At 34.9% G+C, this 24,456-nt stretch overlaps 1 protein-coding gene across 3 annotated transcripts in view; it reads right to left on the bottom strand.

The window, feature by feature from the left end:
- PDS5A (PDS5 cohesin associated factor A) overlaps positions 1-24,456 on the bottom strand; it is a 119,861-nt gene that overhangs the window by 47,025 nt on the left and 48,380 nt on the right. For all 3 annotated transcript variants that reach the window (XM_020878931.2, XM_070451996.1, XM_070451998.1), the window contains exons 8-16: positions 22,280-22,420; positions 17,995-18,110; positions 12,303-12,397; positions 10,416-10,561; positions 6,452-6,603; positions 4,925-5,038; positions 2,921-3,002; positions 1,663-1,711; positions 1,298-1,437 (exon numbers count right to left, since the gene is read on the bottom strand). In XM_020878931.2, the coding sequence (XP_020734590.1) occupies positions 1,298-1,437; positions 1,663-1,711; positions 2,921-3,002; positions 4,925-5,038; positions 6,452-6,603; positions 10,416-10,561; positions 12,303-12,397; positions 17,995-18,110; positions 22,280-22,420 (1,035 nt within the window). The remainder of the gene's footprint in view (positions 1-1,297; positions 1,438-1,662; positions 1,712-2,920; positions 3,003-4,924; positions 5,039-6,451; positions 6,604-10,415; positions 10,562-12,302; positions 12,398-17,994; positions 18,111-22,279; positions 22,421-24,456) is intronic.

Here is a 24,456-nt window from a genome sequence, read left to right as displayed (position 1 = left end):
TAATCTTTATCTGTAAAATGAAGTGGTTAAACCAATTATCTCTATGGTATTTTTCAAGCCATTTCATTCTATGATCCAATTATATTAGTAAGATGCCCAGCAGAACACAGTATTCTGGAACTGGAATTCTAAATACCAAAGAAGTAAATGAAACCTTTAAATGTTGTCAGCAAACCATCCGATTCAGAAGTGCAAAGACAAGGTATTTTGGCCACTTGTCACATTCACATCCCTAGGTACAATGGAAGAATCCACCGGTCTCTTCCCTAAACTGGCTTCCTCCCACCTCTTCCTAATTACTACTCTTTTATGATCCACTTAAAGATACTATGTGCCTACTAGACTGAGGAAAAAAAAAAACCATATTCCATGCTCCCAAATGACTTTGTATATACATCTGTTTATAGTCCTTATCCCTAATCACATATTTAAATAATTATCTTTCTAGAGTAAAGTTAGACATGAATAACTAAAATGATTTTCTTTCTCTTACTCATCTGTATGAGCCTGGTCCCAAGCATAGTGTTTGTCATATGTGTGCAATACTGTATTGTGTTATATATGTGTAATACTGTTATATATGTGAAATACAAATTTATTATTATTTAAATCCTAAAGGGCAGTCTGGAACCATGTATTAGGCAGGATACCTATATCCATATCTATCTATATCCTCTTAACAACACTGTGAGGTTGTTAGCATTTAGAGATGAAAAAAATGAGTCTCAAAAATACTAAACAACTTGCTAAAGGTCACACCAGTAGTAAATGGTAAAGATGAAATTAGAAACTGTCTCATAAAATGGTAAATAAATGAATGAATTTTTCCTTGGGTATTGTCAACAACTGGTTTTCTATAAAATAGCCTAAAAATAGAATGAAGACAAAAGCCTAAACAGGAATTACCTTCTCTATAAATGTGTATATGGCAACTTAACTATTGCTGATATACTGACAAGGGTTTCTCCCATGCTGATACATGGGAGAATATACACCCACAGACAAGAAAATTCTTATTTACCTAATAAATGTCTACTAAATACAAAGCATTTTGTCTTGCTCAATTCCTAGGACCAATCTCCCTGGCTTACCTCTCCAGCGTTTTTCCTGGAATTTGACTGACGAGTGAGAAGTAAAAAGAACCAAGTTGACCACAGATATACTCCTAGGTGATTCAGAGCTCACAATATTGTTACATTCACACAAATAAAATAATTTATGTAAAGCAGACTTTAATGAAATCTAAGTTTCTATAAGCAAAGCTAGGGGAACAAATACACAAGGATAATTTACTAACCACACAAACATCTGCCTGTTTGCATGAACAGGTTGGACTGATTAACAACTCCAACTGAGACCGCAGTTTCTCATCATCACCGAGAACTTGGTTAAATTTCTTCACAAAATCTTGTGCTTTCCCAGGATCAGGCAAATTCTCTAGAAGTTTAAAAGAGAATCAATACTACAAAAGAAAAACTATTAAACTAAAACCAAGCTTCTTAAAAAATACTGCTGTCCTATCAAAAGATAGACTATATGGAACTTAGAAATAAAATTATTAAGGATTATTTTTTCTTACTAATTAAGTATTAAACTGATAGTTCCACTGGGTAAATTATTTGATGTCTCCTATATACCTACAGAGTGAATAAACATACTCACTTGCTATGGTCATCAGTTTTCCAAACATAGCAGAACAGTTAGCTTCTGACTGAAATTTAAAACAAAAACAAATGATATCATATATGCTAACAAAATTTCATTAAGAAAACCTATACTCAAAAAAAAAAAAAAAAGAAAAGAAAAAGAAAACATATACTCAACATTGTACATTTTCTTAAGTTAAAAAAATCCATAATGATATACCCAGTAGGAAATGGCTTACCGTATCTACACTCCATGTAGATAACAACCAACCATGGAGTGACAACTATTAAACTAGCACAAACAGAAGGAAAGGATATGCCAGCAGGAAGGTATTTTAAAAATTATGTAACTTTCATAGGGAAATTGTCAGAAAACAGAACAGAAAATAATGAAAACAATTATATCAAAATTACTGTGAAAGTATACACCAAAGAAAATTAACTAAAAATGTGTAAAGTAGAAAAATTTTCTTTCTGAATAGTTCTACTAGCTATTCTGTGGCCCATTAACCAATCTACCACTTTCCTTCTTAATGCACTTTCCTCCATTATTAGAGTATTATTTTATTAATGAATCTGTGTGATCCTATGGTCTTCCTGCTTTTGCTAAAGTTTTGTTGGATCACAATCATGCCCATCTTTTACGAACTATCTGTGTTTCTGCACCACAGAGGCAGAGTTAAGCAATTCCAGAGACTGTATGGTCATTTACCAAAAATAAAAAAAGACAATACTTGCTTTAGGCATCCACGGCCACTGAGGGGTCTCTGTGTATGGTTCCCTGGCTAAGTACACCTACTCTAGCAAATATGTTTAGAAGTATTTAGAAGTAATAAGAGATTATTTATGTTTCTTTTTTCAACCTTCCGAAAATGCTGGGCAGTATTTCTTTATTAATTTGACTTTGGAATATTCAAAGGATTGATACCTGATTTGATACTGATGCTACAATGACAGACCAAAAGTCAAAGAGGAAAAAAATTGGACTTCTAATATAATTTTATATTGAGGTTTAATTCTAATTATTTGAAAATTGATAAACTATAAATTCTTAGTGTCAAAATACTTGATATACTAGAAAACACCATTTCTGTGCTCATGCTGAAAAATAAGATTTTTAAAATATCCATGTGAAATGCAAATTTATCTTGGATAACCACAGAAACTAAGTGACATTTGGAAAACAAAACACCTGAGATACCTTTTGCTTGCTTCATTATACAGAAAAATTAACAATGACTAAAACTGTGAATTTAAAGAAATCACAAACTTACTGTAGGCTGCTTGTGCAAATCCAACAATTCTCGTACATGACTTCTAAGCATGTTCTGACACTTCCACATTTCATTGAGAGCTCTGTAAATAAAGTTATAAATATGAAAGATGCACATAATATAACAATACTGGTAATTATTCAACTTTACTGCTTTTCTCACTGAATGGTGTACATAACACCATTCTTCTACATCTACCTAAAATTTAAGCTTCAGAAAATTTACTTATTAGGATTAAGATAGTTTGGTTTAAAATAGTAAATATAAGGCTTCTTATGAGAGAAATTATTTGAGAAGTTTTCAAGGATGAATAGGATCTTGCCAGGTAAAATGAAGGAATTCAAAGACATTCTAAGCAGAGGTAGCCAGAAAGTTCTGCTACAAACAGAGAGAAAAGTGTAATTAAAGTACATGGCACACACAGGGACACGAAAAATATTCATAGGCTTGGAGCACAGAATGTGAATGGGGGAGCATAAGGAAGCTGGAAATTACTATAGAAAAGGATCAGATCGTGAAAGGCCAGGCTAAGGAGGTATGCATAAAACAGTGCAGATGACTTAAAAAATGAATTTCTTAGAAATGATGTGGATTCAAAACATGCCAAATTTAAATTGAGTTTCTTTACTCTAGATTCTTCTCTTTCCTTGACAGTAGATTTTCTTCTCTTACAAACCCACTCTGTAATTTCAGGTGCTCAAATTAGTTTATTTCTGAGTACTCTTTGCCAAATATAAACAGAGATCAAGACCTTTGGCCCAGAATTTACTATCTAAAGTGAGTATTATAAACTACTTGCAAATCCTTAAAATGATGGCTGATGTCTTCTAATAGGGTATGTTACTCTGTGGACTTTCTGCTGAAAACACATAATCTCAATCCAATGAGGAGGAAACACTGAATGAACCCGAACTGAGAGAACACTATAAAATAACTGACCTATGCAACACTGCTCTGAGAACTGTCAAAGTCATAAAAGTCCAAGACAAACTGAGAAATGGTTCCAAATTTAAAAAGACTAGAGACGTGATAATTAAACATGCAACATGTAATCCCAGAAAGGGAACAAAAATCCATGAAGGACATTATTTGGACAATTGAGGAAATTTGAATAAACACTGGATTATACAATATTAAACCTCCTTTCATAAAAGCACTCTAGTTATATAAAAGAATATTCTTGTAACTAAGGAATACCTATGTATTAGATGTAAAGGAATGCAGTGTCTGCAAATTATTATCTATGGATCAAAAGAAAATATGTATGTAAAGTACATGCAAATGATAAAGCAAATGGTCAAAAATTAGGAATCTCACTAAATGGGATTTAAAAAAGCTTTGTTACTATTTTTGAAACTTTTCTGTAAATTTGAAACTATATGAAATTAAAGGCAATATATATACATGTAAATGTAATAGCGGAGGTTCTTACTCAGGAGAATCAGAATTCTCAATGAGAGGAGTCATTTACTTTTTTAAAAGCTTTATTAAAGTGGAATGCCCACAGATTCTAAGTGGCCTGGGATAGTTAAGATTTATGGTGGCTGTCTGAACAAAATTATTAATAGTACCTTCTTTCAATCTCAAAAATACCTGTAGAACAAATACATGTAGAATAAATCATACAGTTATTCCACAAAGAAATGATCTGGACATGTTCTCCTGACAAAGAACCAGTTCTTATTTCTTAGGCTTAGTATGGTAAACCTCCAATACTGTGATTTAGATCCCAGTCAACAGGTGCACAACAGACAATTCTGACATGGGGCCTTCTCTGAATTCCTGAAACCATATTGCTCAGCTGCCAAATATACCTATGCATATAGGAATATTTTTGCTTTTAACTTACTTGAATTTATATGATAAAAATTTTTGCTATAAATATTTATCTGAGGTTCTTGATTCAACTAGAAGAAGCAATAACTCTATCAACAGCAGTTAATTAGAAATGATTAAGTAAATAACTATATAAAACACTCAAGAATCATTTAAAAAGTAACTTACTTGACAGCATTTGGATCCAAACTAGCATATAAATAATACAAGCATTTCATTCTCTCTTCTGTTTCCAGGTTGTGGGGGACAAGATACTGAGCAAAGATTTTCTCTACCAATAGTCTATGAAGCAAACAAAGAGAAAAAGAACCAAGTAACAAAATTATTCTGTTTTTCAGAAGCAAAAGCCATTTGATATCTTAACCACCTTGTACAAGGATACCATACCAATGGTGATACCGATGTGTGCAAATAAATGGAAAAGATCAGTATGTGACCAATGTTTTTCCTTCCAAGTACAGTTATTTTTAATTTAGAGCTACAGTTGTTACTTATGGCTTTACACTGTGTCAGCCTGAAACATCTGTTCTAAAAGGGTTATATATTATTCCTAAGCACAGGATGCTAAGCCTGTTCCACCTGTTCGTCATCATCAGTCTGGAGTCATCAGAAATTATTTAACATTACAAATAAAGCTACAATCAAGAATTACTAACTCTCAAAAAATGTATCAATTTCCTCTGATTACAGTTTGGCTCCTTTCTCATGTTGTCATTTTGTAAAATCAAGGTGATCTTCCTTCATCATCCTGAAAATCAGCTTCTCTTATGCAGATCTGTCTTCATTCCACATTCTAAACTCCTTACCATATTTAAATATCCTTCTTGCTAAGCTTATATTTATTATTCAGCATCACTAGAATAAGGATTCTTATTATAAGGATTATAATTATTAAACTATTCTTATTTAATCCTTATTAAATATAAGGATTCATTAGCCAATGAAATACATAATCAATAATGTCAAAGTAGTCAGTCTAAATAAAACACTGCAAAGTATTTTGCAAAAAACAAAATTATTAACTATAATCCAATAGAGAATTGAGTAATATTCAGAAAGGGAAAACAACTTAAGTTCTCATCTCAATGAAAGAATTTTCTATATATGGGGATGGAAGTTAGACTTACTAGGTGATCATTTGGCAATATATACAAATATAGAATCATTATGCTTATACACTTGAAACATAGTGCTATATGTCAATTATGCCTCAAAAAAAAAAAAAAAAAAGAACAGTAATACCTCAATTAGTACTTAAGAGTGTTGCAAAAAGGAAAAATAACTAGCACTTAAAAAACAGTGCTACACTGCCAGGCAGTGGGCCAGGGGGCTTTACATTCATTATTTTATTTAATTCATAAGACAATCCCGTAAGGAAGGCTTTACTCTGACTATGTTTTAGGTAAAATCAAGTGCACAAAAGTTAAACCCATTGTGCAACAGTACAGATCTAATAAGGGGTAGAATGAACACTTGGTCTCTGCTCTGAGTCCAACTCTCATGCCTATATTTCACAATTATTATGCTAACTGATAATTCTGGCTATAGTCTTATTTAAACATGATACGTCTAAACATGAAGAAAGTGATTTCTGAACTTAGAAACTAAGTATTATGAAAAAAATCAAACAGAAACCATATTAAAAAATTAAAAACACTTTTATATTCAATCATTTTACCAACATATGAAACTCACTTGTCATCGATGCTATTCTGATAATATATATGCAAAAGTTTGTCCTTTATCCAGCTGACTTTCTCTGCAGCTTCCTTCCCTGCTTCACCATGAAGACAGTATTTCTTATAAAGCTGAGCCAGACCCATCATAGCTTCTTTTCTTACTCGCCACTAGAAAGTACAAAGTTTACTAGATGAGCTAGATACCAAATTTTAGTACACTAACTGGCAAAAATGATTTCTTCCAATAGGCTGCACAGATTTAGGTGTGCATAGATTAGCACAATATTTATTTTCATAAAAGACAAATCACTTAAACAACAATTTTGATTATGTTTCTGTTTAGAAATCAGACTAGTTTCCAAATTATCCAGTGCTGCTACTACTATATCACCTATCAACTTTTTATTTTCTTCAAAGCCAAGCAACAATAAATCTTACAAAAAATCTCATCTGATTCCGTCTAAAAAAAAAATTTGGCCAAGTTTTAGAAGTGATTAAAAAATAAGAGAAACTGTACAATTCAGTCTACAAACAAAAGCCAAATCATCTGGAATGTTATATCCTAGTTATATCCCTTTTGATATTAACTCAGAAGAGAAAATGGGGGTGGGAGGTTGGAGGTTCAAGAGGGAAGAGACATATGTATCAGTTCAGTTCAGTTCAGTTGCTCAGTCGTGTCCGATTCTCTGAGACCCCATGAATCGCAGCACACCAGGCCTCCCTGTCCATCACCAACTCCCGGAGTTTACTCAAACTCATGCCCATTGAGTCAGTGATGCCATCCAGCCATCTCATCCTCTGTCGCCCCCTTCTCCTCCTGCCCCCAATCCCTCCCAGCATCAGGGTCTCTTCCAATGAGTCAACTCTTCGCATGAGGTGGCCAAAGTACTGGAGTTTCAGCTTCAGCATCAGTCCTTCCAAAGAACACCCAGGACTGATCTCCGTCAGGATGGACTAGTTGGATCTCCTTGCAGTCTAAGGGACTCTCAAGAGTCTTCTCCAACACCATAGTTCAAAATCATCAATTTTTCGGCACTCAACTTTTTTCACAGTCCAACTCTCACATCCACGCCTGACCACTGGAAAAACCATACCCTTGACCAGACAAACCTTTGTTGTCAAAGTAATGTCTCTGCTTTTTAATATGCTATCTAGGTTGGTCATAACTTTCCTTCCAAGGAGTAAGCGTCTTTTAATTTCATGGCTGCAATCACCATCTTCAGTGATTTTGGAGCCCCCCAAAATAAAGTCTGACACTGTTTCCACTGTCTCCCCATCTATTTCCCATGAGGTGATGGGACCAGATGCCATGATCTTAGTTTTCTGAATGTTGAACTTTAAGGCAACTTTTTCACTCTATTTCACTTTCATCAAGAGGCTTTTTAGTTCCTCTTCACTTTCTGCCATAAGGGTGGTGTCATCTGCATATCTGAGGTTATTGATATTTCTCCCGGCAATCTTAATTCCAGCTTGTGCTTCCTCCAGCCAAGCGTTTCTCATGATGTACTCTGCATATAAGTTAAATAAGCAGGGTGACAATATACAGCCTTGACATACTCCTTTTCCTATTTGGAACCAGTCTGTTGTTCCATGTCCAGTTCTAACTGTTGCTTCCCGACCTGCATACAGGTTTCTCGAGAGGCAGGTCAGGTGGTCTGGTATTCCCATCTCCTTCAGAATTTTCCAGTTTATTGTGATCCACACAGTCAAAGGCTTTGGCATAGTCAATAAAGCAGAAATTGATGTTTTTCTGGAACTCTCTTGGTTTTTTGATGATCCAGCGGATACTGGCAATTTGATCTTTGGTTCCTCTGCCTTTTCTAAAACCAGCTTGAACATCTGGAAGTTCTCGGTTCACGTATTGCTGAAGCCTGGCTTGGAGAATTTTGAGCATTACTTTACTAGCGCGTGAGATGAGTGCAATTGTGCGGTGGTTTGAGCATTCTTTGGGATTGCCTTTCTGTGGGATTGGAATGAAAACGGACCTTTTCCAGTCCTGTGGTCACTACTGAGTTTTCCAAATTTGCTGGCATATTGAGTGCAGCACTTTCACAGCATCATCTTTCAGGATTTGAAATAGCTCAACTGGAATTCCATCACAGCCACTAGCTTTGTTCCTAGTGATGCTTTCCAAGACCCACTTAACGTCACATTCCAGGATGTCTGGCTCTAGGTGAGTGATCACACCATTGTGACTATCTGGGTCATGAAGATCTTTTTTGTACACTTCTTCTGTGTATTCTTGCCACCTCTTCTTAATATCTTCTGCTTCTGTTAGGTCCATACCATTTCTGTCCTTTATGGCTAATTCATGTTGATGTATGGCAGAAACCAAAATAATACTGTAAAGCAATTATCCTCCAATTAAAAAAGCAAAATTTGGTATCAAAATCTTAGAATTATAAAGTTGGAAAGCACATTAGTGATAGTATTAAGTGAATTTTATTACTTTGTTATCAAAAGGGCAAATCAGATACCTAGTCACACCCTAATCCATGAAAGACTCTGGGAGTTAAAGCATTGGAGGGGTTTAAGAGGAGGGAAGAAAGGTGATCAGAGGAGGGTGGACAGAAAAGGAGATTATAAAAATCTAGAGTCAGAAAGACAAAAGAACAATATAATAATAACCACAAGGTACTTATCTCTAATAAATCAGAGTATACTTATCTTTGGTTTATTTAATACTTTTCTTGAAATTTTTTTTGGTATACTTTTCTCAAGTTTAGATTACTTAGTAGGTGAAATGAAACTGTTCCCATATAACAAGTAAAAGATGCCTTTTGACATTTCTAACATGAAATCAAAGAATGTAAGCAATGAAATCGAAGATTTTAATTCATCCCCACTTTTTAGAGAAAACAAAATTTAGAAAGGCTATACTCTAGGTTATTTAATTCATTATATGAAAATAACAGTTCCTAAAACGTCCAGTAGGTGTTATTAAGACCATATCATACAATCTCAGTTAGCAAGAATCATTTACTCAGCTCATCCTGAAATTACAACCAAACACTGACAGAAGTAGAAGTGAAATGTTTCTAAAAGGAAGAAGTAATAAAATGGCAATACTTGAAATCTGGTTTGGGGGCTGGGGAGGTGGTAATTAACTACTAAGCAGTAGGGAGTGTTATTTCATTTAAATTACTGCCAAGGGGAAAAAACTCTTCAGACAGAGAATTAATGACACAGTTGAACAAGTTAAATGGTGTTTATATATCTCTGCCTCCTATGACTATTTCAAAACAATTTAAAGAATGCATCTTGCTATATATTTCTATAGCAAGATACTGCTTTTCTATCTTGAAATTATAGCTAAACTGCATTAGTTTCAGGATGGTAGGAGATTTTAAAACTGTGCTTCAAATAAAATAGCACACTTTCAAAGGCAACCTTTGTTAAAGATGTTAATAAGTAACATGTTTTATCAGCCTGCTTTGCCTATATGTCTCTTATGGTTGACACTATTTCTTAGCAACTATTACTGTTCTTAGTACTACTTTTATCAACCCATTTTAAATTGCATCCACATACAGGAAATTACACAAAGAATAATGACTAAACATCATTTTGGCTCTAAGCTTAGCATAGCAATATGGAAACACCACTTTCACAGTAATTATGATATTCCAAGACAGGTACTTCTGCAAATGCTAAGCATAAAGGAAACAAATGATGATGATCACTATTCTTCTGAAACTCATCATGTAAGTGAAAAGGTAAAACAAAACTTTAATTTTGCTGCTCGTTTTGTAAAGGGGAGCTAAAAAACCCGTACCTAGGAAATGAAAAGCTACAGAATCCAATGTATTCGTTTGTAAAAATAATGAAAAATTTGCCAGAAATACATAAATTTTGAGCTCTTTATATTTGGTATTGTATTAATTTGACTTTCAAGATAACTTTAAATATAATTTCTATTGTATTTTGCTAACAATGTAAACATAGTAAATTATAAAAGAATAAAATTCCTCAGGTTTTACCCGTTTATCCAGTGTTCTTTCTCTTACAAAGCCAAGTAGCTGATCATTCACTAAGGCAAGGTCTCTTTTGGCAGCAGTTATTATAGTAACAATAACATCATGACGAATAGCTTCTTCTGGATCATGGGATCGAACTTTCAAATATTCTGAGACAGAAAAAATTAAGCTAAATGTAAGCTATAATATTCATTATGTTCACAATGACAAAAAAAAAAAACAACCCTAATGCTTTGATGTCTATATACTGGAACAACTGTAAAATGAGGCATAAATTAAAATCATTTAATTTTTGAGGTGGCCATTACATAATAACAAAGTGAACTATATCATACTACTTGTTACTGAAAAGTTACATCTTAACAAATAATATTTTATATCAACTATCACGGAAAAGTTAAATCAGTACCGGATTTAAAATCAAAGCAGCACCTGATTTATACAATACATATTAAAAGACTCAAAGAAAAATACAATAAAAATTCTTATAGCATTGCACAATATAAAATAACATTCTCTGACCTCTAAAAAACATCCTAGTATGAAACGAACAAAGTTATTTCCTCTCTTTCTGGCAAACACTTTATTTTTGGAAAAACTGATAAAAATTTGGTGAAAAGTTTATTTTTGTTTGTGCTGGGTCTTTGTTGCTGTGCAGGCTCCTTCCTGTTCGTGCAAGCAGGGGCTCCTGCCTATTCGTGCAAGCAGGGGCTCCTGCCTATTCGTGCAAGCAGGGGCTCCTGCCTATTCGTGCAAGCAGGGGCTCCTGCCTATTCGTGCAAGCAGGGGCTCCTCCCTAGTCGTGCAAGCAGGGGCTCCTGCCTATTCGTGCAAGCAGGGGCTCCTGCCTAGTCGTGCAAGCAGGGGCTCCTGCCTATTCGTGCAAGCAGGGGCTCCTGCCTAGTCGTGCAAGCAGGGGCTCCTGCCTATTCGTGCAAGCAGGGGCTCCTGCCTAGTCGTGCAAGCAGGGGCTCCTCCCTAGTCGTGCAAGCAGGGGCTCCTGCCTAGTCGCAGTTCTCCAGTTCTCATGGTGGGAGCGCCTCCTGCTGTGGAGCATGAGTTAAAGGGTGCGTGGACTCAGCAGTTACGGCTCCAGGCTCTGGAGCACAGGTGTGGCAGGTGCGGCACACAAGCTGAGCTGTGCTGTGGCATGTGGGGCCTTCCTGGTCAGGGATCGACCCGTGTCTCCTGCATTGGCATGCGGACGCCTTACCACTGAGCGGCCAAGGCGGCCTGGGAAACAGTATCTGACTGTGGTGGTGCAGCCACTAAGCTGAGTCAGGCTCCTGCAACCCCATGAGCAGCAGCCTGCCGGGCTCCCCTGTCCACGGCATTTTCGAGAACACTGGGGCGGGCTGACAGCTCCTCCTCCAGGGCACGTTCCCGACCCAGGATCGGACATGAGTCTCCTGCACTTCAGGCAGGTTCTTCACTGCTGAGCCTCCTTACACTGAGCCTGGAGCCCAAGTATTCTGATAGAAGCTATTTATTTGTTACAACCAAGTAAGTAGGTTTAAACACTTTATTTCAAGTGAAGAATGAGAAATTCTACTAATCTATTTCAGAAGAGATCACTTATCTACTTATTTTTAGACAAGTTACTATACTTAATTATCATAGATATAATGATTTGTGCCCAAACTGGAACACACAAGGAAGAGTCTACTTCTTTAAACTGTGATTCCAGAAAATTCCAAAGGATTACAATGTGAAGATTTCAAATTTAATTTTATTGTATAAACATGAAATCACTTACTAGTCCCATGACTGTTAGAGACCTGAAACAGTGCCAGAGTGAAACCTATTCAGAAACCGAACTTAAAGTCAAAGGCCACATCTAAAATATATTTGTGTGATTGCATTCATATTTCAACAGACCAGCCACCTTACCTGTGAGATCCTTTGCTAAATCTGGGTGATTCATTAAACAGTGACTGGCAAATTTCACACTTTCTAATCTCACAGGAACATGAATGTCATTAAATCTATACAGAAAAAGATTGCTAAATATTAGTTGTAAGGCAAAATAACTATTTTCAAATAAGGTACATCAACAGTACATAAATACCTATAAAAAAAAACAATGGTTACTGATTAGAAAATATGCTGGTTATTAAAATGACAGTTACATCATTCTGAAGAAGAATATAAAATAAAAAATATATAATTTCATGATATTTTTTTACAACAGGATTTTCACCATGCTAAAACAAAACAGTATAAAACATCCCCCAACCCAAACTATGCATGTTAAAGAGCCAAAAATTGTAGCTTAAAATTATGCCACAAGACAAACAAAAAATAAATATTCTTAATGCACAAAATCTATCTGAGAAAAGTTTACAGGAGAAAAATGCTAGAAGAATGTGAGGTAGAAAGCCAGGGCAGACCCAGAGATAACTACACAAAATACATGTGCCATACTGCCTCACGGCAAAAAAGGTTTCACGTGGCTGGAACCACCTGCAACTGCCCTTTCTATTGTTCCTGTTTAGTTGCTAAGTCATGGACAATTCTTTGCCACCCCACTGACTGCAGTCCACCAGGCTCCTCTGTTCATGGGATATCCAGGTAAGAACACTGGAACGGGTTGCCTTTTCTTCTTCAGGGGATCTTCCTGACCTAGCGTTCAAGCCCATATCTGCATTGGCAGGCAAATTCTTTACTGGTGAGCCACCAGTGTTCAGTTCAGTTCAGTTCACTCAGTCAAGTCCGCATTTTGTAACCCTATGAACCGCAGCACACCAGGCCTCCCTGTCCATCACCAACTCCCGGAGTTTACACAAACTCAAGTCCATTGAGTCGGTGATGCCATCCAACCATCTCATCTTTTTTTTTTTTTTAGATTTCACATATAAGTGAAACCATACAGCATTTGTCCTTCTCTGTTTGACTTGTTACCCTTAGCATAATTCTCTCTAGGTCCATCCATGCTGTCCCAAATGGTGAGAAGTCTTTCTTTATGGAGGAGTAAGACTCCATGGTGTATGTATGGACCACATCAACTGGATCCACTGATGTGCTGTGTGGGCTGCTTTCCTGTCTTGGCTATTATCAACAATGACGGGGTGATCATGGGGCTAGTGCATCTATCTTTTCTGATTAGCGTTTGTTTTCCTCAGGTAAATACCCAGGACTGTAATTTCTGGATCACATGACAGTGTCATTTTAAATGATCTGAGCAACCTCCAGACTGTTTTTGACGGTGGCGGCACCAATTTACACTGCCATCAACCGTGCACAATGGTTCCCTTTCCCCCACATCTCTGCCAACACTTGTTATTTGTAGTCGTTTTGATAACAGCCAATCTGACAGGTGAGAGGTGGTAACTCATTATGGTTTTGATTTGCACTTCCTTAATGATTAGTGATGTTGAGCATCTTTTTAAAAAATACATTTACTTATTTTTAATTGACTGATCGGTTTACAACATTGGTTTAATTTCGATCATACATCAACATGAATTAGACAAAGGTGTACAAATATCCCCTGATCTTGAGCATCTTTTCATGTCTTCGGAAAAATGTTTATCAGATCCTCTCCAATTTTTATAACAAGTTGCTTGCTTTTTTGATGTTGACTTGAATGAAGTATTTATATATTTAGATATTAACAACTTATGTATATTATTTGGAAATACCTTCTCCCATTCAGTAGAATTATTCATCCTAGTTCTGTGAAAAAGGCCATTGGTATTTTGATAAGGATTGCACTGAATCTGTAGATTGCCTTTAACAATATTAATTCTTTCAATCCATAGACAAAGTATATCTTTCCAACTCTGTGTGTCATCTTCAGTTTGGTTCATCAGTATCTTAGTTTCCCAAGTACAGGTCTTTTGCCTCCTTAGGTAGGTTTATTCTGAGGTATTCTATTCTCCATGATGTGGCTGTAAATGGGATTATTTTCCTAACTTTTCTGATAGTTCATTGTTAGTATATTCAGATGCAAAGATTTCTGTTTATTGATTTTTGTATCCTACAACATACTCAAATTCATTGATGAATTCTAGTAGTTTTCTGGTGGCATCTTTAGGATTTTCTATGTAGTATTATATGTCATCTGCAAATAGTGAGTTAGGACCTCACAGAGGCAGAAGTTATTAAGAAGAAGTGGCAAGAACACACTGAACTCTATAAAAACTGTCTTAATGACCAGGATAACCATGACAGTGTGGTCACTCACCAAGAGCCAGATATCCTGGAATGTGAAGTCAAGTGGCCATAGGAAGCATTGCTACAAATAAAGCTAGTGGAGGTGATGGAAATCCAGTTGAGCTCTTTAAAATCCTTAAAGATGATGTTAAACTGCTGCACTCACATGTCAGCAAATTTGGGAAACTCAGCAGTGGACGCAGGACTGGAAAAGGTCAGTTTTCATTCCAATCCCAGAGAAGGGCAGTGCCAAATAATGTTCACACTATTGGACAATTACGCTCATTTAGCAGGCAAGTTAACGTTATGCTCATGGGGTTGCAAAGAGTCAGACACGACTGAGAGACTGAACTGAACTGAAGGTAATGCTCAAAATCCTTCAAGCCAGGTTTCAGTAGTACATGAACAGAGAACTTCCAGATGTGCAAGCTGGGTTTAGAAAAGTCAGGGGAATCAGAGATCAAATTGCCAACATTCACTGGATCATATAAAAAACAAGGGAATTCCAGAAAAACATCTATTTCTCCTTCACTGACTACATCAAAGCCTTTGACTGTGTGGATCACAATCAACTGTGGAATAGTCTTATAGAGATGGAAATACCAAACCACCTTTCCTGACTCCTGAGAAACCTGTATGCAGGTCAAGAAGCAACACTTACAACTCGACACAGAAAAAGGGGTTGGTTTAAAATTGGGAAAGGACTATGATATGGCTATATATTGTTACTCTAGTTTATTTAACTTATATGTGGAGTGCAGCATGCAAAATGCTGGGGACGATGAAGCACAAGCTGGATCAAGATTGCCGGGAGAAATATCAACGACCTCAGATACACAGATGATTCCACTCTAACGGCAGACAATGAAGAGGAACTAAAGAGCCTCCTGATGAGGGTGAAAGAGGAGAGTGAAAAAGCTGGCTTAAAACTTAGCATTCAAAAAACTAAGACCATGGTACCTGGTCCCATCACTTCACTGCAAACAGAAGGGGAAAAAGCAGAATCAGTAACAGATTTTATTTCCCTGGGCTCCAAAATAGTGACTGCAGATAGTGAATGCAGCCATAAAATTAAAAGACGCTTGCTCCTTGGAAGAAAAGCTATAACACAGTGTATTAAAAAGCAAAGATATCACTTTGCTGACAAAGGTCTGTATAGTCAAAGCTATGGTTTTTCCAGTAGTCAGGCACGGATGTGAGAGTTGGGTGCCAAAGAACTGATGCTTATGCTTTCTAACTGTATTGCTGGAGAAGACTCTTGAGAGTCCCTTGGACACCAAGGAGATCAAATCAGTCAACCCTAAAGGCAATCGACCCTGAATATTCCACTGGAGGACTGAAGCTGCAGCTCCAATACTTTGGCCATGTGATGCAAAGACCTGACTCACTGGAAAAGACCCTGCTGCTGGGGAAGACTGAAGACCAAAGGAGAAGAGGGAGGCAGAGGATGAGACGGTTAGATAGCATCACCGACTCAGTGGACACAAGTCTGAACAAACTCCAGAAGAAAGTGAAAGACAGGTGAGCCTGGCACGCTGCAATCCACGGGGTCACAAAGAGCTGGACATGACTCAGTGACTAAACAACAATAATAATCACTGACACAATTTCATTACTGGTAATTGATTTGTACATATTTTCTGTTTCTTTCTGGTTCAGTCGTGGGAAACATTTCTAGGAATTTGTCCATTTCTTCTAGGTTGTCTGCTTTGTTGGCATATAATTGATCATAGATAATGTGATTTTAAACATTGAAAACATTTATATTTTTGAAGTGATCTCGTAAATAACCAATAAAACTAAAGTTATTTAACAAACACCTAAATACCCATGGCTGCCTACTTTCTTATCCACAGATAACTGTCATATTTTAATAAAATATTTCATTTAGGATTTATAATCTTCTAACTGCCAGAGAAAAGTGAGAATATTACTATTCGTGATCAAGTATCAAAACACTTATTACTAATTAATTAAGGGAAATAATCCAGTACAACAGATATGCTAAAAATACTTCTTTGTTTACATGAATAAGAGACCCATTACGAGGAAACCAGAGAATGTAAAATTTTCAGTATAAGAAGTCTCTTACTGTTGATTTAGTTTTTATAAGTTATGAAAGTGAAAAATGGAGTCTTGAATTTTTGTTTAAAGGTTTTTCTACATATACTAATGTCAATCACAAGGACAGATACACTCCTCTCTGTACTGACAAGTAGAACTGTTTCATTCCCTCGAAATTCTTATAAATTCAAGTTTAATCAATCAAATGGTCAGAATATATTCAAAGCCTTCAAAACAGCCTGTCCTGAGCAAATAACTTAAGATATCACTATGTCAGTGTCTCCAGCTTGTTATAATATGTGATCTATTTATTTGGCTGTCTCGGGGTCCCAGTGGCGGCATGCAGGATCTTCACTGCATCATGGGGGCTTAAGTTCTCTGTGTCATATGGGATCTTAGCACCCTGCCCAGGGACTGAACCCGTGTCCCTTGTATTGTGAGGTGGAGTCTTATCCATTGGACCACCACGCAAGTCTCTTATTTGTTTTATTTTAGCATTTAACATAGGGTTACTATAACAATTATTATAGTGAGTTTACTTTAAGAAAAATTTTGGAGCCCGTTTCCTGAATCAGTTGAATTAGCCAATGATGAATTTCAATACCACGCAAGTCTCTTATTTGTTTTATTTTAGCATTTAACATAGGGTTACTATAACAATTATTATAGTGAGTTTACTTTAAGAAAAATTTTGGAGCCCGTTTCCTGAATCAGTTGAATTAGCCAATGATGAATTTCAAATGTTCTCTAGAATATTAATAATAAAAATTGACTTTTTAATCAATGTTTGAAGCAAAGAAACATGTAAATGTAACACAAGAAAGCAATTTAATAAATTTCATAGATTTTCCAACCTTACCATCAAGTTGAATAGAACACAGTAATTCCAAGTTCTTCAGAAGGAACATTAAAAACTTTGAGTATAGAGCAGTGCTACTTTCCATTTCAAAATTATACAATACCGAATTGTTTAAAATACACATCTTGCTACCAGATAAGCTACGTATCTCAAGGATAAGCACCAATAAATAAGTAAACTGTTTGAGTGAAATATGGCATGGACTGGACCATGATGTCTTCAGTTTCATGATTTATTTAAAAATTTTAAAACTCTGCAGATCTTCAAATGTTTATTCTAATGACATTATTTTAGCACACACAAGAAAGATTAAAACCTGTTATGTGGGTAAATAAGAAAAAGCTTTCTTCATAAAAAATTTCTCTCCACTTTACTCTCCAAGAGAGAAAGAAACATTGGTATTAAAGAAACATATATCAGTTTGAGATATGTGGTTTTAATCAGGTGTGCCATACTGACTAGCCTCCAAAACATGAGAGTCCACAGAATTGTTTGTTCTCTTACCGTCCAAGAAAACACTGCCACAGAGGACGATTCTGTGTTGCTAAATCAGAATCTTTAGAACCAAACAATTTAGCTAAAAGTCGAACAACAGCTAATCGTTCTTCTCCATCATTGCTCTAAGGGAAAAAAGAAAATAAATAAAGCCGAGATTTATTTATCAGATTATAATAAATAACACAAAATAGTCCCAAGAAGCTGCAATTTCACTATTTTTGCTTATAATGATGAAAACTTTAAAATATCATATTCTCTCATTTACTATGCAGAAGTTGATTTAATTCCACGTTAGATCATCAGGTCCTTTGTTCTTATTTCATTCCCTCTCAACTGTTAATTTACGCCTGTTTCTCTGCTTGCTTGCTGCAATCTGCACTGATGCTGTAGAAATATGAAGATAATGATTTAATTCTATCATTCCCTAAGAGTCCTAGAAAAAATTCTGTGAACAGAACACCTACAAATAATTTATGCCCTACAATTTCATCTCCAACATAAACCCATACCAATTAAGGTTTTGATATGTGAAGGTTTTTTTTTTTGGTATATGAAGTTTTAATCAATGATCCCCTCAAGACTGGAGCACAAAATACTGAAGAATGTCATGATTCAGGAAAACTCATTGTAATAGAAGATAATGAATCTTACGAGGATCTAAAAAGTCAGGTGAATCGAACACTACAAAAAAGCAAAACTTTGTTTTTGACAGGGGCCTATTTTCTTATCCTGAATCAATATACAGTATAAAAATGTCCTTCATTTCACTACTGATGTCACATTAATATATACTGAATTATTCCAAAACCACATGGTGCATGAAATTTTTTAAAAATCACACACTCACTAGGAAAATAAAGACAATAACCAGAAGCAATTGCTAATTTCTAAAGTGTTCAAATACAGTGTGTCTAAAGTAATACCAGAAAGTCAATACATAGATATTCATGGGAAAAGATAGCAAGTTAAAAAAGAAAGACTAGAGGAGGTATCATCTTTTTTTAAAGAATGCTTTAATTTTCAGAGATAGGGGTTTTGTGGTTAAAAAATAGGCACACTTACCAAGAGGTAAAAATGAAAATTCAAGGTTTAAAACTACAAAAATGATTTTCTTTGACAAAGTCTTTCTCAAACAATGTGACTACAATGCAGATTAGTGCTGCCTTCTGTAAGTTCAACTGACTAGCTAATATGATTTATTTTCTTTTTAAAGAAAAATCAATCTATCCCTTAAATTTCAAACACTAGAAGAAGTGGAAATCTTACTTTACTTGAAAGTGACCACTTCAGTAGCTTGGTGATTATCTCACATGTGACATTTCACATCCATGTAATATAACTACCGAAATAAAACTAAATGAAAACTTACCACTCACCCCCTGCCTTTTTTGATTTTTAAATATGTTCCTTGAGTGAGACTGGAATATGATGATAATGAAGAGAATATTTTTTCTGGTGCAAAAACTATTTGGTGTCTCTGATATATAGCTATGTTGGTAATCTATCTCAAAGTGAAAATTATCTCACTGAGCTATTACCTAATATATTGTTTGAATACAAATACATATATAAAGTATTAATTAAAATAATGGCTAACAATCAGAAATTCTGTATTGATAATTTATTAGTGGCTTTCTAAAAGAAATTCAAAAGGCCACCTAGTTTTTATTTTTCTTCAACCTTAGTTGGAAAAGGTAACCAACTGTTACTGTTTCTAATTACAAAGTAATCGATTCAGAACAATATTCTCAGTAAAAATTTTCTCCAACCAAAATAAAGCAATTATGATTGTGTTTTAATGTTTTAAATTAAGGAATAAATATAAATGCCTGTCTATTTCTGCCTAACATGAAAAAATTATAATGTAAAATGTGGCAAATTTTCTGACAACTATAGCCAATGCTGCTAAGCAACTCAACTATCAGAGTACCCCGTAAAACACAGGGTTCACAGCACGCTGAGAACCCATGCAATGGATAGTGCACACAGTTGCAGACAGTGGCCCAGTATAAAAAGTAAAATCACACAAACTGTTATTCTGAAGCATTTTCTCAAAAACTTTTTTTGTCTTTAGAGGACTTTTAACTACAAAGAAGTTGTAGCTATGATTCAGAAATACACCTACAGAAAATCACCACAGCCATAAAAAACTTCCTAGACTATCTGCTTAGCATATACTGGTGACTCAAAAAAGGGGCACTCTAATTAAATACAGATGGGCTACCTAGATGGTGAAGTGGTAAAAAAAAAAAAAAAATCCTCCTGCCAATGAAGGAGATGCAAGAGACACAGGTTCAACGTATGGGGTCAGAAAGATCTCTTCAGAGTGGGAAATGGCAACCCGCTCCAGTCCTCTCGACTGGAAAATGCCACAGACAGAGGAGCCTGATGGGCTACAGCCCACTGCGCTGGAAAGAGCTGGACACGATCAAGCACGCACACAATGACATACAGATAGTATCTCAACTACTGTGAATCTGTTTCTTCACTTGGGATGAGAAAAGTAATACTGGTACAGGCTAGGGTTACAGTCAGAAGCAAATAAGAACATAGGTTCTTATTTTACAGCACTTGCTGTAAAACAATAAAATATTCTATTATTGCTATTATTTAGATACAGTACTAGTTCAACATAAAGTTTTAAAAAGGCACAAATTTATCTAAGAATACAGATAAACATAAAAATCAATGGCCTTGGGTTATACATATTGTATTAAAAGAGACTATATAGAAATAACATTAACTAAGGTGCTAAATTTTTTTTTAAAAAGGGAATTAAGAAATCTATAAAAAAAATTTTTGTTCGCCTACTCCTAAAGTATGCCTCTGAAAACATCAACTTGTGTCAATGAAGAAGAGAGGGTGCAAGATGAACAACTGGTAGAGAAAAGCTCATAACCCATTGAAGGCACTACTACTCAAGTTCTAGCCAAACATGTATAACCCGGAGTTTTCAACAAAGTCTGACTTTGAGTTTATTCATCCACTCAATGTTATCAACTTTTTAAAAAGAGAAAATTCTTTGCCTGATATTTTGAAATAAAATTTATCAAATAAAACATTTTTGGGAGGCCAGATTCAGCTCTTAACTTCTGAGGTGAAGAATGAGGTATGGACGACCAATGGAGCTTAACTTCATTCTGTTTACATTAAGCCCACACACTGAAGTCCTGAAGTCCAGTTTCTAATCCATTCCCACCATCCATATAGCAGCCTTGTTCAAGGATTAAAGAGGCTTGACTTTCACATGCAAACTCTATATATACACTGGGAGAAAATATTTTAATGCCTTATACATAGAAATAACTTGGTATGGAACCACTCTTAGACTGTTGTTGAAATAAACCCATTATTAAAAAACAAAACAAAACTCTGTTCTCTGTGTAACATTTTTCGTACAACAGTTTCTGAGAAACCTAGTAAAATGTCTTTCATACATGAACAGCAAATTCTTGTCATAAAACAAAACAGACAAATCTTATACCTGTTTTAAGAGTTTGAAATCAGAGTTCTAATCCCAAATACATTTTAACTGTGTAAATTGACAGAATAATTCATCTTAAATTTTTCATAATAATTTATCTTATGTTTTTCATAACTTAAAAAATTAAAATTGTAGTGCTGGTCCTAAATATACCATAGCCTGATTTAAGGATTAAATAAAATACTGGATATTAAAAAAATCTTTCAAAAATTCCAGAATATCAACCAAAATGTAAGATGTTCTTTTCTAAAGTCTAACAAGGAGAAAGGACTGAGTGTTAAGATTTTTGTATTTTTTGAGGAGTTATGAATTTGTTTAGTTGGCTATTTAAAAAACAACAGTAAAAGAAAAAAAAAAAAAAAAAAAAACGCCCAGATATACATGTCATAATAACATAAAAATTTTTGTCCTTGATTTATACTATGAAAGGGTCAAATAGTTAAAATCAAGATCCTTTGAGGACTGAGTCTGATATCATTTGATGTTCTAAAATATATACATATAATAATACATATCATTTAATAACATTTAATACATTTTGGGGATAACTCCATTTTTTATATCTGTTATTTGTATCACTGTGTTTATCAGGCATTTAACAATTAAGTAAATTATAGTTTTAATTGCAATGAACTCTCTTATCACTGAGATGAGTCTGTTTTACTCGAATGATTAAAAAAAATGTATGTTAACTAAATGTAAGATAAATTGAACTCACATTTTCTTCTTTTACAGTTAAAGGAAAACAATATAACATATATGTTTCTCTCAAAAGTTAAAGAGCTTAGAAATTATAGTCAGTCCTACCTTCAATTTGAATTCAAGCTGCGGCATGACAGATAATAATAAATGGGGATCTATAGCAAAAAGTTCCTGAATCAGATCAAATACATGTTCTGACAAATCACTTACTGATGATCTTCCCAGCACCAGTACTTGATTGAAAAACTAAAGGAGACAGAAACAAAAATAAAATATCCATTTCATTTAAAAACTTGGATTGGCTTTTTATAAACTTGTTAAAAGAAAACTATATAATTAGGCATTCCATATACAAGTGAGGAAGATGAAAAAGAACAGATGTTTCAATTACTAATATATATAATAGGATAGTCACCAAAACAGAACAAATCTCCAAATATCATCAAATTATGACTGTTATATGAAAAATTTTAAAAGTAATTGAGCTGTTACCTTTCTTTCAAATTAGGATGACAATTCTAGGAATCAATTGTTATTAAAAATACAATTTAAATAATTTAATCCATTATAGAGGATTTTATAGAGAAATTTCTTTATAGCAGACAAAAAATTTTTAATGCCTAAATCTTTTGGATTTTTGAGTAATTTCCGTACTGGGGCTTCCCAAGTAGCCCAGTGGTAAAGATTTCACCTGCCAGTGCAGGAGACTCAAGAGACATGTGTTTGATCCCTGGGTTGGGAAGAATCCCTGAGGTAGGAAATGCCACTCCAATACTCTTGCCTGGAAAATTTTACGGATAGAAGAGCCTGGCAGGCGATAGTTCATGAGGTCGCAGAGTTGGACACGACTAAGCAACTGAGCATGTGCGCACGCACACACACACACTTTCTCTATTAATTTAGCAATAAAGAACAACTGAAGGTGGAGGACGAGTTGCTTTTTTTCCCCAAAAATACCCAGAAAGAGACTTCCCCAGTGGTACAGTGCTAAGAATCCGCCTGCCAAGGGTCACAAGTTCAATCCCTGGTCCAGGAAGATTCCACATGCTGTGGAGCAACTAAGCCCACACAGCACAATTACTGATCCTGTGAGCCTTGACTGCTGGTCCCGTGCACCCTACAGCCTGTGCTCCACAACAAGAGAAGCTGCTGCAACAAGAAGCCCACATACTACAACCATGAATTGAGCCCATCTGCTGCACCCAGAGAAAGTTTGAACATTGCAACGAAGACCCAGGGCAGCCAAAAAAACCCCAGAAAGTCAAAAACATTTTAACTCAGAGGACAAAGAGAAGGAAAGGTGATGATACAAAGGCTGATAATTTAAAAGCATTCTAGGAAAAGGAAACAAAGAGAATATAATACCAAAGTACAAATTAAAAGATATCGCCACTCCTTGCTAGCAAAATTAAATTAGAAAAAAACTTTTAAAATGGAAAAATGCTACAGAGGCAACTGTATGGAACTGATCTGAGCATGTTTTTGGTAGTATGATCAAATGATAAATTTCTTTTGAAAGACAACATATATTAAGGGTTAGAAAATATTAATATTTATTGTGAAGAACTTGAAAAGAATAAGGAAAAGAGTTTTAACAAAATTTAAAACTACACATACACATATGAATTCTGAAATGATATATGAAAATCTATTGGTGATGGCTATTTTTGAAAAGTGAGAAAAAGATATTTGAGATTGAAGAAAGACAAATTCACTGTATATACTTTAATACTTGAGAAAACTTTTTTAAACCATGCTTAAGTATTTAGTAGATTAAATAACACTAATAATTCATAACATTTAAATATACTTAGACTTTTATATGTAGAAAACAATTACAATAGTAAATAAATACTACATTCACAAAGACTGTACTAAAGAAAACACTGAAAAAAACCTAAATGCAAGGCAAGAGGGAAATGATTAGGTAAATTATATATAAATTCAAAGGAACACTTACAATCATTCTTGTCATAAATAAAAAGATAATGTCAAAAAAAATGATGTCAAGATATGGAAACATAAATGAACAATTCAAAGTTTATTTATAAAAATAACTTTACATAAAAGTGTGAAAAAACAGGTAAGAGTCTGAGCAATGTTCAATAATGAACTTGTTACATTAGTAATTATAATTTTTTTCAGAATTACTTTATTGACTTTTTAGTAAAAACAAAAAACACACACGCAAGTAAAAAAACAACTTACTACTCTATTAACTATTTAAGAGGGAAAGACAAAAAGGTTCAGAAGATTGGTTTAGAGACATGAAGAAGGAACTA

The sequence above is a fragment of the Odocoileus virginianus genome, chromosome 21 (genome assembly GCF_023699985.2).
Source record: "Odocoileus virginianus isolate 20LAN1187 ecotype Illinois chromosome 21, Ovbor_1.2, whole genome shotgun sequence".
Taxonomy (NCBI): Eukaryota; Metazoa; Chordata; class Mammalia; order Artiodactyla; family Cervidae; genus Odocoileus; species Odocoileus virginianus.
This window is presented reverse-complemented; position numbering and strand designations above follow the sequence as displayed.